This window comes from Elgaria multicarinata, chromosome 6 (assembly GCF_023053635.1).
Source record: "Elgaria multicarinata webbii isolate HBS135686 ecotype San Diego chromosome 6, rElgMul1.1.pri, whole genome shotgun sequence".
Lineage (NCBI taxonomy): Eukaryota > Metazoa > Chordata > Lepidosauria > Squamata > Anguidae > Elgaria > Elgaria multicarinata.
In genome coordinates, this window is record NC_086176.1 from 84,331,102 (window position 1) to 84,344,510 (window position 13,409).

General features: G+C 43.2%; 1 protein-coding gene across 1 annotated transcript in view; it reads left to right on the forward strand.

Moving 5' to 3' along the window:
* Positions 1–7,555: 7,555 nt before the first annotated feature.
* Positions 7,556–13,409, forward strand: part of ANKDD1B (ankyrin repeat and death domain containing 1B) — a 34,444-nt gene continuing 28,590 nt past the window's right edge. The window contains exons 1-2 of the mRNA XM_063128642.1: positions 7,556–7,676; positions 12,010–12,113. Coding sequence (XP_062984712.1) covers positions 7,556–7,676; positions 12,010–12,113 — 225 coding nt within the window. The remainder of the gene's footprint in view (positions 7,677–12,009; positions 12,114–13,409) is intronic.

Consider the following 13,409-nt stretch of genomic DNA (forward strand, 5'->3'; position numbering starts at 1 on the left):
TTTAGCAGTTTCAAGTTTTGTGCTTTTTATTTTTTCTACAAAACATTTGTTCTTAAAAATCAAAGTTGGCAATTTTTTTGGGGGGGTGCAAGTAGCTCACCTTGCCTAGGGTGCAAGATAGTCTGGCCCGGGCCCTGCTGCTATGGCAGCACCCTCTACCTCCACCTTACCCTCCCTTCTATCCTGGCACAACTTGGTTTGTAAAAATCCTTACCCCAGAACTTAGAGAGAGAGAGAGAGAGAATATGAAAGGATAAGAAAAGAGAAAGAAGGGGGGAAGAGAGAAATGCCTAGCTTGCCCCACATTTGGGGTCAAGCCACCACTTGGGAACAATCCAGGCAAGACCCCTTACCATAGGCTTGGATGTTTATGAGCCTCTTCCAGGTGAGGCTCTGGCCCAATCCACCCACCACACAGTCCCAGCGGCAAACTCTTACCAGCAAAGCTGCAGATTGAGAGTCCAGGTAAGCAGGCAGGCCACCAAGCAAAGCTTGGAGAAGCAAGAAGGCACTCTTGCTGGCAGGTAAAACAGCAGAAGGCGAGGTGTTTTGCATGGCCCAATCAGCCCCATGCTGCCAGTTGGGCCCTTGTGCTGCTGGAAGGAAGAAAAGGCACAGCAGGGCTGGTACTTTCATGAACCTCTTCCAGGTGAGGCTCTGGCCTAATCCAGCCACCACACAGTCCCCAGCAGCAACCCCTTACTAGTCAGCTGCAGATTGAAGCAGTCCAGGTAAGCAGGCAGGCCACCAAGTAGAGCTTGGAGAAGCAAGAAGGCACTGTTGCTATCAGGTAAAATGCAGCTGAGGCAGAGGGCTGGGTGCTTTTTGTGTGGTCCAATAAGCCTCATGCTGCCAGTTGGTCCCTTGTGCTGCTCCTGGAAAAGAAGCCCATGGCAGGGATGGTTCTTTTATGAGCCACTTCCAGGTGAGGCTCTGGCCTAATCCAGCCACCACAGTCCCAGATGGCAAACCCTTACCAGCAAAGCTGCAGATTGAAACAGTCCAGGGAAGCAGGCCGGCCAAGCAAGAAAGCACTCTTACTAGCAGGTAAAACACAGTTGAGGCAGAAGGCTAGGTGTTTCATGTGGCCCAATCATCCCCATATTGCCAGTTGGGCCTTTGTGCTGCTCTCAGGAAGGAAGGACGGAAAGCCACAAGAGGACTGGTTCTTTTTGAGTTTCTCTCCTATGCAAACTCTCTACCTAACTAAGGTACTAGCAATACTGAGAGATTATATGCACTGTGGCTCTGTAGCTGCAGCTGAATTGAGTCTAGCTCGTTAGTATTCACAGGTGGCTCTTCCTTCTCCTGAGTAAACCTTTCCAGTCTTCACCCTTTTGCTCTTGAATACAATTTTTCAGCCTTGAGCATTTCAGTGTTCTGTAATGTTACAAGGCGGCATACATATGTAATAAAATTGTGGGGGAACTGGTTCTTCCAAAGCTGATTTTCTCCTGCAAAGTAGGTGCATGACTACTGAGCAATGGCCCCAGTCCTTAATCCCCTTTAACTCTGTGTACGGGAAGTAGGGGGGAATGGACCCGTTCCCCTTCTGTAGCTGAAGGCTCTAGACTGGGGGAACCCATGACTTTTGCTTCTTTTCAGTTAATTTTACTGTGAGGGAGTGGTGCATCTAATGGGTGATTTGTGGCAGAGGTTTTTCTTGAAAAGGGGCATGGAAGTTTGGAGATGGGGTGGGTGCCTGAGAGTGAGGAGAGAGATTCAAGACTGAACTGTGGAATGGGGGGGGCGGCAGTAAGAATCCTAGACATGAGAGAATACTAATATTTACTTTGGGGTTTTTGAGATTGCTTGGTGACAATTCTGTCTGAAGAACTCCAGAAACACAGCTGCTGCAGGCCTCTTAATGACTTCTTTTTACCTCAGGCCACATTCCCTAAACCTTCACCCTCAGCAGATACACCCACAACCAGGTCCACCTCTTGGGTACAGTCTTCCTCTCACCCCTAATGTTTGTTACACTGCAGTCAGCTGTTATTAATTGCATTCTGATTTCTTTGTCTGGAAACTTCTCTGTTAGGAGTTAAGGAGTTGCTCCTTTTGGTTGGGGGGGATTTCTCCTCAGCATTGCTATCACCTATGGGGTTTCTTATTTACAGCAAATGCCTATAGAAACTCTCTAAACTGTATAAGTACCCTCAGTTTTGAAGAGTCCAAGCATCCCCACTTCCCAGAGGCACGGGGCCATGATGCTGAAATTGCTGGGTGCCTTTACCAGCACCCCCTGGGTGTGTGTGAAGCTGCCACACTGCTGGTGAAATCACTGAGCCTCTCCTCCCAGAGGAAAGGCTCCTGCTGAGACCACTAGGCTTCTTGCTTGCCAGAGCAAGGTGCCATTGATGGGTACCTTGCCTCTCCTAGTCAGGGCCTCCTGTTTTCCTTTCCCTTCACTGAGACCAAGAGCTGCAACATACACTAGTTGCTGACTGACTACAGGAAAGGGCTTCAGCTCAGGGAAAGGTATCTTGCTTTTATTTTATTTATTTATTCATTACATTTTTATACCGCCCAATAGCTGAAGCTCTCTGGGCGGTTCACAAAAATTAAAACCAAAATAAAACAACCAAGAGGTTCCATCCCCTTTCCCTGCGTGTGTGTGCGCTCTAAGTCTCAAAAAGACTCTTTCTCACAGTCTTGAAACTACCTTTAAACCTTCATTTGTTCAGCTATTCCCCCAAAACTAGCTTGTGCATTTGAATCTGTGTAAACCTCAATAACTGTGCCATCTATACTCAGACATTTCAATGGTGTCTGAGTATAGATCTCTTTTGAATGAGAATCACCTTACTTAGCTATAGGCACTCTGTTGCCAATGTCTAAAGATTTCCTTATAAGCGGGTGTGTAAATTTTGGAGAGTGGTGGTTTGGATTTGGTCCTAAACACAAGGCGACCAATCCTCTCTACATTCAAGCCAAAACTACATTTGAACTGCTTTAAAAGTGTTGGGATGAACACAATGACTCCATTCTGTTGTAGATTCTGCTGCCATACAGAATTCATTGCTTTTTCCCATAAACCAGCAAATGGTCTCAGATTACAGCCATGAGAGAGTGGACGAAGATGTGTAAACCCAGAATCGTATGTAACCTGACTGTGTGAAGACAAATATTGCTAACACTAAACTTTTCTTTTTAGATGCCAGCACCAAACAGTAAGGTGCTAAAACAAAGTGCACCCATGACTTGGGTGTACAAATACTAATGTTTTTGTAGGGTGACCCTATGAAAAGGAGGACAAGGCTTCTGTATCTTTAACAGTTGTATTGAAAGGGGAATTTCCGCAGGTGTCATTTGTATGCATGCAGCACCTGGTGAAATCCCTCTTCATCACAACAGTAAAAGCTGCAGAAGCCCTGTCCTCTTTTGTATCTGGTCACACTAGGCACAGAATTAATTTTTAAACTTAATTTGTGTTTCAGGTAGACACTTCCTGCAGTTGGAAGCTCTAACCTTTAAAGTAGACTATTTATTGGGAAGCAAAATCAGATTAACAAACACAAGGAGTTATTTACTAGACTTTACCACCATTTCAGGAGACAAAGTAAGTTCTGCTCACTTTCTTGAAAATGTTCTTTCTGTGCTACACAGATTTCCTCAACAGGCTTTATACTTGTAGTTTCTACTTCTAAACATGCCACAGGTTTTTGTTTACAATTTGGCATGGCAGAAACTTTAGACTGGGTTTGCTCACTCGAACTGGGGGAGCTTTAAAAACTGGCCCTTTCATGTAGCTCACTTGGCTTAGGAAGTGAAGCCTCAACTTCTCTGGCTGAGGGGAAATTTCCCTTGTGCATTTCTGGGAGAGGTTTCTTTGGCAGTTAGAGTATTGCCTCCCCCAAGCTAGGGCTTTAAGGAGAGTCTGGATTTCTGTTTGCTGCTTTGGAAAGTCTTTTTCTGACACTTTAGATTCTCCCTCTGGCAACAATTGTGCACTTGCACTGTCTGTACTTTTGCTGTTGGCTGGGCTAAGTATCCCTGGTTCCCCACTGTAGCCCTGTCAGGGGGGCATCCTCTGAGCATTACACTGAAGCTTCTTGTTCACTTGACGATGTCCACGGGGAACCGGGCATCCCTATAGTGCTGCACATGCTTCTCTCAAGACCTGCCTTTGCTCAGGGGTCCAGGTGTTGGCATCAGTGATTGGTGCTGCCTTTGCTCTTTTAATAATGCCGAAACCTTATACAAGAGTACAGTTCGCTGCTTGTCATACTTGTTCATGTCTTCCCCTAAAGAACTGAGTTCATTCCATAGGGAAAAAATCTGAATGGATCTATTTTCATTTCTGGGGGAGCCTGTTCTGAAACTCCCTGCCTATTGCTTCCGCTTAGCAGGCTTTGTTGACCAGGGCCTAGGGTGACCGGGGGTATCTTAAAACATCATTTGAGGATGTGTGCATCTGCCTCTTTACCACTTTTGAGAAAGCTCAGCTTAGCGGTGTTCACCTTGGTTCTGATTTTGTGCATTCAGAGCTATTTCACCATCCCTTAGAGCCTTTCCTTTTATAGTTCACTCCCCCCACTCTGATGTTGCCTTTCCCCTTTTGTTTGTCAGGGTTTGATATGACCACAATGCCCCTTGCAAGATTGTGGGTCTGTTCAGAAGACACCTTAAACCCTGCTGGGTTTAAGGTGTCTTGGGTGATGCGTTTTGCTAAACCCTGCTCACTCACTAACCACAGTCAGACCATCTACAGCAGGGTTAGTGGCTCTAACTGTGGCTTAAAGTGCTGTGTGTGACTGCACGGCTTGTGGTTAGTGCTAACCCCAGAGAACCAGTTTCACTAATAACAGAGCCTGATGAGTCTTCTGAACAGACCCAGTTCACAATGTAGAAAAGGTCCATGCAAGCAGCATACTAGTCTGGTTTTGGATGGTAGAGTTTCTTCACACTGACCTTTGAATGGAGATCTGTGGTGAAACTTACCCACCAATGAAAACTGGCAAAAAGCAGATTGAGGAGTAACTATTCCTGATTAATTTTTCATGCCCTGAAGATTGTATACCTTAGCATCTCTCTGGAACTAAATATAGAGCAAAATATAATGCTGTAGGATTTTTTTAAACATTGAATTTCTCATGAAAAAGATATGGACCAGATTCTGCTCTAGGGTTCAAGAAAGGCCTCTCAGTTCATTTGACCCAGGTTCAAATTAGTACACAACCATGAAGTCCACTGACTGTCCTTGGACTAATTATTATGTCATCCTAACATACCTCACGAGTTTGTTTTGAGGATACAATAAGAAAGGCACTATTTACACTGCCCTGAAGGAGTTTTGGTCAACTCAAAAATGTGGAACATTTTGTTGCTCTGCCTGCATTACAGATCTCAAATATTTATGTAGGGTAACCATATGGAAAGGAAGATAGGGTTCCTGTATCTTTAACAGTTGCATTGAAAAGGGAATTTCAGCAGGTGTCATTTGTATGCATGCAGCACGTGGTGAAATTGCCTCTTCATCACAACAGTTAAACCTGCAGGAGCTATACTAGAATGACCAGATACAAAAGAGGGCAGGGCTTCTGTGGCTTGTGATGAATAGGAAATTTCACTAGGTGCTGCATGCATACAAATGACCCCTGCTGAAATTCCCTTCTCTATACAACAGTTAAAAGATACAGGAGCCCTGACCTCCTTTCCATATGGTCACTCTAATTTATGCAATTATTGATAGTATTTATATCCTGGTCCTTCAGTAAAGGAAAAAAAATCCCAGGGTTGTCTAATAGTAAAACTTAACAATAACATGTATTGATATAACAAATATATAAAAGCAGAGAAGGAAGGTGCAGCATATTTACTTTACTAGAGCAGAGGAAATTATTTTGTATCTTGAGCAAAGAAGTTAAATACTTTATTCTTCCTGCTTCTCAGCATTTCCTTCTTGGTATTCTAAAACAAGCCACAAGCCTGTGTCCCATCCTTTGATTAATATGAGCCTAAATCTGTGATAGAGAGCTGTGTTTTTTAAACCTATTTTTTAAGAACAAGGAGTAGGAAGTGAAATCTTGAGCAGGAAAGGGTGAGGGAGGCTGTTTAACCCTTCCCCCTAGGATAGGACTGCTTTTACATTGATAATCTTTTCCTTCTGGAGGCTGGTTTTAAGCCGAAACATTGCAAAGGTAAGGCATCGGACATATCCTACTCAGCCCATCTTCCTTCTGCTTGCAGCCATCCCCTGCCTTTTTGTGATAGATTTAAAAAAATGGAAGAAAGTAACATGCAACTGTGTGTAATGTAGTTGTTTTGTCCTAAGGTATCTTGCAGAAGTAACACTCTCCTGGAGCAACTGATTAATATGAATATCTAAAACTCTTAAGAACTTTTGATAAAATTGCATTCTGTATAATTCTTAAGTTATTTTACCTTTGGATTTTATTTTATATATGTTACACGTTCTCATCTGTATTTACTTTCACACTGAGTCATTTATTTTCAGTGTTTATTTAGAGGGTGTAAAATTAGCACTTGGTGCTATTGTAAACAACCTTAGTTCGCATTATGTCCTCCATTCTTGTGTTTGAACTAAATGAACCCTATGGCCAGATTACTATTATTATTAGCAGCAGCATTTTACCCTTCCCCCTCCCTTCAGCCAATTAAGGCTTCCAAGAGCAATTTACAAAGATCAGCAATAAAACAGTCCCTGCCCTCGTGCTTAAAATCTAAGAGACTGTACAAAGAGAAAAGGGGATTGGGACGGAGTAAGAAAAACACAAGCTTCCTAGGAGAAAACAGAGGCCAGGACAGGGTGAGACTGGATTGCAATCCATCTCATAATGAGAATTAGGTATGGGTGCATTGTATTATATTGGGCCCACAGCATTCAGTAGAGGGCAGCATGTAAATGTCCAATGCTGTAAAGCTTTGACAGAGGCGGTGACTATTTGGGATGGAAAAAGGTTTACACCTCAGCGAAGTTTGACGTCCCTCCAACTCAGTCGCCCACCCACTAGTATTTCGGTACTGTGACATTTCTCCCACAGTCTAAATAAACTCTGGCACTGCCTTGAATGCTCGATGCAGAACTAGCACAGCGAACAACATATGCTACATTTTTGAGTGAACGATTTACTATCCCTGCTTGCTTTACTGGCTCAATGAGACTCCCCCGCCCTATGTTAAATGAACTGATCACTAATTACATTTCAGGATTCTTTCTATTTTACGACTTGAACTGTTTCCCACTATCTTTTCAGAGACCTGTTTTATCAGGGGCTTAGTATCAGTCACTTCCGCTTTGCGTTTGGCTCTTTTCAATTCCATGAAGGTAGCTAGTCATTCGGTCACACGACTGGCGGATGGTTTACTGCCGTAGAGGATGCCAGTCAGACATTACAGACTCCTTCCCGGGTCCTTCTTTTTTGCTAGCTGGCTTCTGTCACTCTCTTCTACGCCCATGCCGGTAATACATATTCTTATCTAGTTGGCGGAGAAACTTAAACACGCACACTCCCCCGAGCGCTTGTGAACAGGGAGTTGTCCTTACAAAGCGCCACCCTTCGTTGCAGGTGGCCGCTTCGCAGGCTGCGCAATGGAAGAAACCTGGAGCCGCGCTGTAAAAGGTCTGACGGATTTTATGGGCTTCCTGAGCCCCAGAGAAGACGGCAGCCCGCAGGCAGCGGCAGCCGCAGAAGCGGCCAATGCGGAAATATGTGAGTGTTTGTGTGAGCGGGGGGTCCCCGAGGGGACCCGGCGCGGAACAGGCAGTGGGCGCAACCGAGCCTCTTTATTAGTGGCGCCGCAGCGGCCGACGTCGCGAGTGTGGCGGCACCATTCCTCCGCGCCTGCGTCAGAAGAGGCGCTTCGCCGCAGAAGGCGGGAAAGAGCTGCGCTTGAGCGGGCAGGGCGCAAACAGGTTGTGTCCGGGGCTCTTCAGAGGCCTCGAGCCCCTTCTGCTGAAGATATCCTCAGTTTTGACAGGTGCTTACTAGAGAGCTGCAGTCCTATATCCATTAACCTGAAAGTAAACTCCGTTGGACTCAGTGGCATTTTCTTCTGAGTAGACATGTATAGGATTGCACAGTAAGAGGTGGCGGTTGTTATTATTATTTATTGCATTTATATACTGCCCCATAGCCAAAGCTCTCTGGGAGGTTTACAAAGATTAAAACACGGAACATTAAAAACATATATACAAAATTTAAAACCACAAAAAGCGTAAAAACGGATTACATACAATATCTATCCTGGGTCAATTAAAAACTCAACTGTTAAACATTTTGCTGTTACTACTTAATTGTTTGTTGTTTATTCGCTCAGTCGTTTCCGACTCTTCGTGACTTCATGGACCAGCCCACGCCAGAGCTTTCTGTCGGCTGTTGCCACCCCCAGCTCCCCCAAGGTCAAGTCTGTCACCTCCAGAATATCATCCATCCATCTTGCCCTTGGTTGGCCCCTCTTCCTTTTGCCTTCCACTTTCCCTAGCATCAGCCTCTTCTCCAGGGTATCCTGTCTTCTCATTATGTGGCCAAAGTACTTCAGTTTTGCCTTTAATACCATTCCCTCAAGTGAGCAGTCTGGCTTTATTTCCTGGAGTATGGACTGGTTTGATCTTCTTGCAGTCCAAGGCACTCTCAGAATTTTCCTCCAACACCACAGTTCAAAAGCATCTATCTTCCTTCGCTCAGCTTTCCTTATGGTCCAGCTCTCGCAGCCATAGGTTACTACGGGGAATACCATTGCTTTAACTATGCGGACCTTTGCTGTCAGTGTGGTGTCTCTGCTCTTAACTATTTTATCAAGATTTGTCATTGCTCTCCTCCCAAGAAGTAAACGTCTTCTGATTTCCTGGCTGCAGTCAGCGTCTGCAGTAATCTTTGCGCCCAGAAATACAAAGTCTGTCACTGCCTCCACATTTTCTCCCTCTATTTGCCAGTTATCAATCAAGCTGGTTGCCATAATCTTGGTTTTTTTGAGGTTTAACTGCAACCCAGCTTTTGCACTTTCTTCTTTCACCTTTGTCATAAGGCTCCTCAGTTCCTCCTTGCTTTCAGCCATCAAAGTGGTGTAATCTGCATATCTGAGATTGTTAATGTTTCTTCCTGCGATTTTAACTCCAGCCTTGGATTCGTCATGTCGCATGATGTGTTCTGCATACAAGTTGAATAGATAAGGTGAGAGTATACAACCCTGCCGTACTCCTTTCCCAATCTTAAACCAGTCCGTTATTCCGTGGTCTGTTCTTACCGTTGCTTCTTGTTCGTTATACAGATTCCTCAGGAGGCAGACAAGATGACTTGGTATCCCCATACCACCAAGAACTTGCCACAGTTTGTTATGATCCACACAGTCAAAGGCTTTAGAATAGTCAATAAAACAGAAATAGATGTTTTTCTGGAACTCCCTGGCTTTCTCCATTATCCAGCGGATATTGGCAATTTGGTCTCTAGTTCCTCTGCCTTTTCTAAACCCAGCTTGTACATCTGGCAATTCTCTCTCCATGAATTGCTGGAGTCTACCTTGCAGGATCTTGAGCATTACCTTGCTGGCATGTGAAATAAATGCCACTGTACGATAGTTTGAACATTCTTTAGTGTTTCCCTTTTTTGGTATGGGGATATAAGTTGATTTTTTCCAGTCTGATGGCCATTCTTGTGTTTTCCAAATTTGCTGGCATATGGCATGCATCACCTTGACAGCATCATCTTGCAATATTTTAAACAGTTCAGCTGAGATACCGTCATCTCCTGCTGCCTTGTTATTAGCAATGCTTCTTAAGGTCCATTCAACCTCACTCTTCAGGATGTCTGGCTCTAACTCACTGACCACACCGTCTGAGCTATCCCCGATATGATTATCCTTCCTATACAGATCTTCCGTATATTCTTGCCACCTTTTCTTGATCTCTTCTGTTTCTGTTCGGTCCTTGCCATCTTTGTTTTTGATCATACCCATTTTTGCCTGGAATTTACCTCCGATGTTTCTAATTTTCTGGAAGAGGTCTCTTGTCCTTCCTATTCTATTGTCTTCTTCCACTTCCTCACATTGCTTGTTTAAAAATAATTCCTTATCTCTTCTGGCTAACCTCTGGAATTTTGCATTTAATTGGGCATATCTACCCCTATCACTGTTGCCTTTTGCTTTTCTTCTTGCTTGGGCTACTTCCAGTGTCTCAGCAGACAGCCATCTTGCCTTCTTGGTTTTCTTTTTCTTTGGGACGTTTTTTGTTGCCACCTCTTGGACAATGTTGCGAACTTCTGTCCATAGTTCTTCCGGGACCCTATCTACTAAATCTAGTCCCTTAAATCTATTCTTCACTTCCACTGCATATTCATTAGGAATATTAGTGAGCTCATATCTAACTGATCTGTGAGTCTTCCCTATTCTCTTTATTTTGATTCTAAATTGTGCAATAAGAAGTTCGTGATCTGAACTACAGTCAGCTCCAGGTCTTGTTTTTACCGTCTGTATAGATGTCCGCCACCTTTGGCTGCAAAGGATGTAGTCAATCTGATTTCGGTGTCGGCCATTTGGTGAAGTCCATGTATAAAGCCATCTTTTAGGTTGTTGGAAGAGAGTGTTTGTTATGCACAGTGAGTTGTCCTGGCAGAATTCATTTTGTTCTCCTAGACCATGCTTACCTGTAATTGCAGATGTCATTTGACTGCCCACCTTAGTGTTCCAGTCTCCTGTAACGAAAATAACATCTCTTTTTGGTGTATTATCCAGTAGGTGCTGCAGATCCTCATAGAACTGATCTACTTCTGCTTCTTCAGCATCTGTGGTTGGGGCATATATTTGGATCACTGTGATGTTAAATGGCTTACCCTGAATTCGAATTGAGATCATTCTATCATTTTTTGGATTGTATCTAAGCACTGCTTTAGCCACTTTATTATTAATTATGAAGGCTACTCCATTTCTTCTGTGATCCTCTTGTCCACAGTAGTAGATCTGGTGGTGATCTGATGTGAAGTGGCTTAAAAGTAGTCATTTATTATCCTTTTTCTAAGGTTCCAGTTTCTGTGTGTGTATGAGAGAGCGAGAGCTCCTGTACCTCTAAGGAAGCAAGTGTTTTAGAATGTATCCCCAACTCTGCCATTTATTTATGTCAGGATCAGGAAAGGCAACTATTTCTGGCTGTCATATGCATGTCTAGACAGAAAAAAGCCCTACAATTCCCAGCATGCCCCATGTCTAAACAGTGTTGGGGATGCAAGGGGAAGAGATATGGAACAAATGGTAACCCATTACTTCCTTTTCAGAAAAAGGGCCTGCAGCTTCCAGCATTCCCCAGCCAGCATGGTGGGAGTTGCAGGGCCTAAACATGCATAGGATTGCCCCTGAAGTATTTACATACTATTACTTACTGGTGTATCTTTGTGAATAGCAGACAAGAAACTGAAAATTGGAAATGTACGCGGAAGTTTATTACCTAACTTATAATACTTGAGATGGAGAATGCTGAAGTACCAGCTTGTCTTGTCTGTTTGCTTGACTCTAATCAAGTGGGAGAAGGACAAACACTTCATTTCTCTCTTTTTTTTTCTTTTTTCTATCCTTCCATGCACAAGAACTGGAAAATCTTTCTCTCTCTCCATGAATGAATGAAACATATGTCAAATAAATATGATTAAAAAGGGAGGTTCTTATAAGGTAGATTCTGGTTGTGGTTAGTAAGGGTGGGATTGGAGTATTTCTCCTGGCTAGAAGCAGTACTACTACTGTTCCACAAATTCAACGTCTTTGCTTAAGTCCTACCTTAATCTTTTTCTGTTTTCTTCTCTTTAGTCCCCTACTTCATAAAATCATATGTGTTGGATTAGGGTCAAGGAGACATGAGTTCAAATATTCATTCAACCAGATGTCCTTGGGCCAGCCACGCTCTCTCAGCCCTAAACTACGTCAGGATTGTTTGGAAGTGAAATGCAAGGCAGGACTATGTAGACCACTCCTTGGAGATGGGGTGTGATAAAAATATAATTAATTAAAGCTTTTTCTTGCCATTTCATCATTATCACTAAAATCCATGCTTTTTCTTTGCAGTGCTACCAAATGAGAGAGAATTTCAGCACGCCGCTAAAACTAATAATCTGGACACTATGGAAAGACTATTTAGGGAAAATGTTAATATTAATGCTGTAAATATTGTAAGTATAAAACACTCTATAGAGAATTCCTGAAACAAGAAAATCTTGTTTCTTCAATCCTGTTTCATTGAATTTAGCAAGAGTAGTGGGTGCTCTGCAAGTTTTGGAAGCTGTTGTTGACCAGCAATAGTCAATAGACAGAACAGGAATCCATGAATGGGGTAGTTCATTAGTGGCTACCATGGCTTAAATAAGCCATGGTGCATGCCAGCTGCCATTCTGAATATTCAAGCTGTGGTTGCTGCAGCCACGACATGAGAGTCTGGGAAGGGTGACTTTTTGCCACGGTTAACAAGCCACACCCAAATCCTACTGTAGACCATGAGTTCTGGGTGGCTTGTTTCCCGCAACAACAAGCCACCCTACACAGTTCCCATGTCACGAAAGGCCTCAACAACTGTCCGCCATGTTTGAATATTCACAATGTTGGCTGGCATATGCTGCAACCCACCGTGAATTGTTTAAGCTATTGTGGGCACTGCCATTCATGTGAAGCACCCAGAAAGCTTTGGCTATTGGGCGGTATAGAAATGATTTTTTTTTTTTTAAAAAATAATGGATCAGGTAAAAATCTTAGGCTGGAGACAGGTAATACTCTTAAAGACTAAAGTGCTTTGATTGAGCATTAGTGTAGGTAGTGTAGTACCCAATTATTTTGACTCATTGTCATCTTTGATCGAACATATAATACAATAGCATATCACATGATGATCCATATCATCAGGGGCTCACTTACCCACTCCTCTAATATCATATATGCCATCATTTGCTAACAATGCCTTCCTACTTTCTATAAGACAAACAGTTGGTCTCTACTTTAAGGCTACAATCATAAACGCATTTAGTAGGGGATAAATCCACTACTATTTCATTTATGCAATACTTTTTATACATAATGTATGTTGTATCCAATGGTTTCCAACCTCTAGAGCAGCAGTGAGCAATTTGTGGGCTTCCAGATGTTTTGCTCTAAAACTCCCATCTACCATAGTCAGCATAGCCAATGGTGAGGGATGATGGAAATTGTAGGCCAAAACATCTAGAGTGCTACATGTTGCCCATCTCTGCTCTAGATGAATTCAAACGTAGGATTACTAATACTACTAATTTAATGGAATTGGATGAGCCTCCCAAACACCAGTAAGTAGAGGATTAGAATTAGATTTCTAATTTTTGAGGCTGAAAGCAACACCATAATATAGTGCAGTATCAGCACCTATGCTGTTATGGTAATGGCTTACTTAAGAATAAGGATACCAACATACTGTTTCTATATGTGCATCTGGCAGTGGAGTT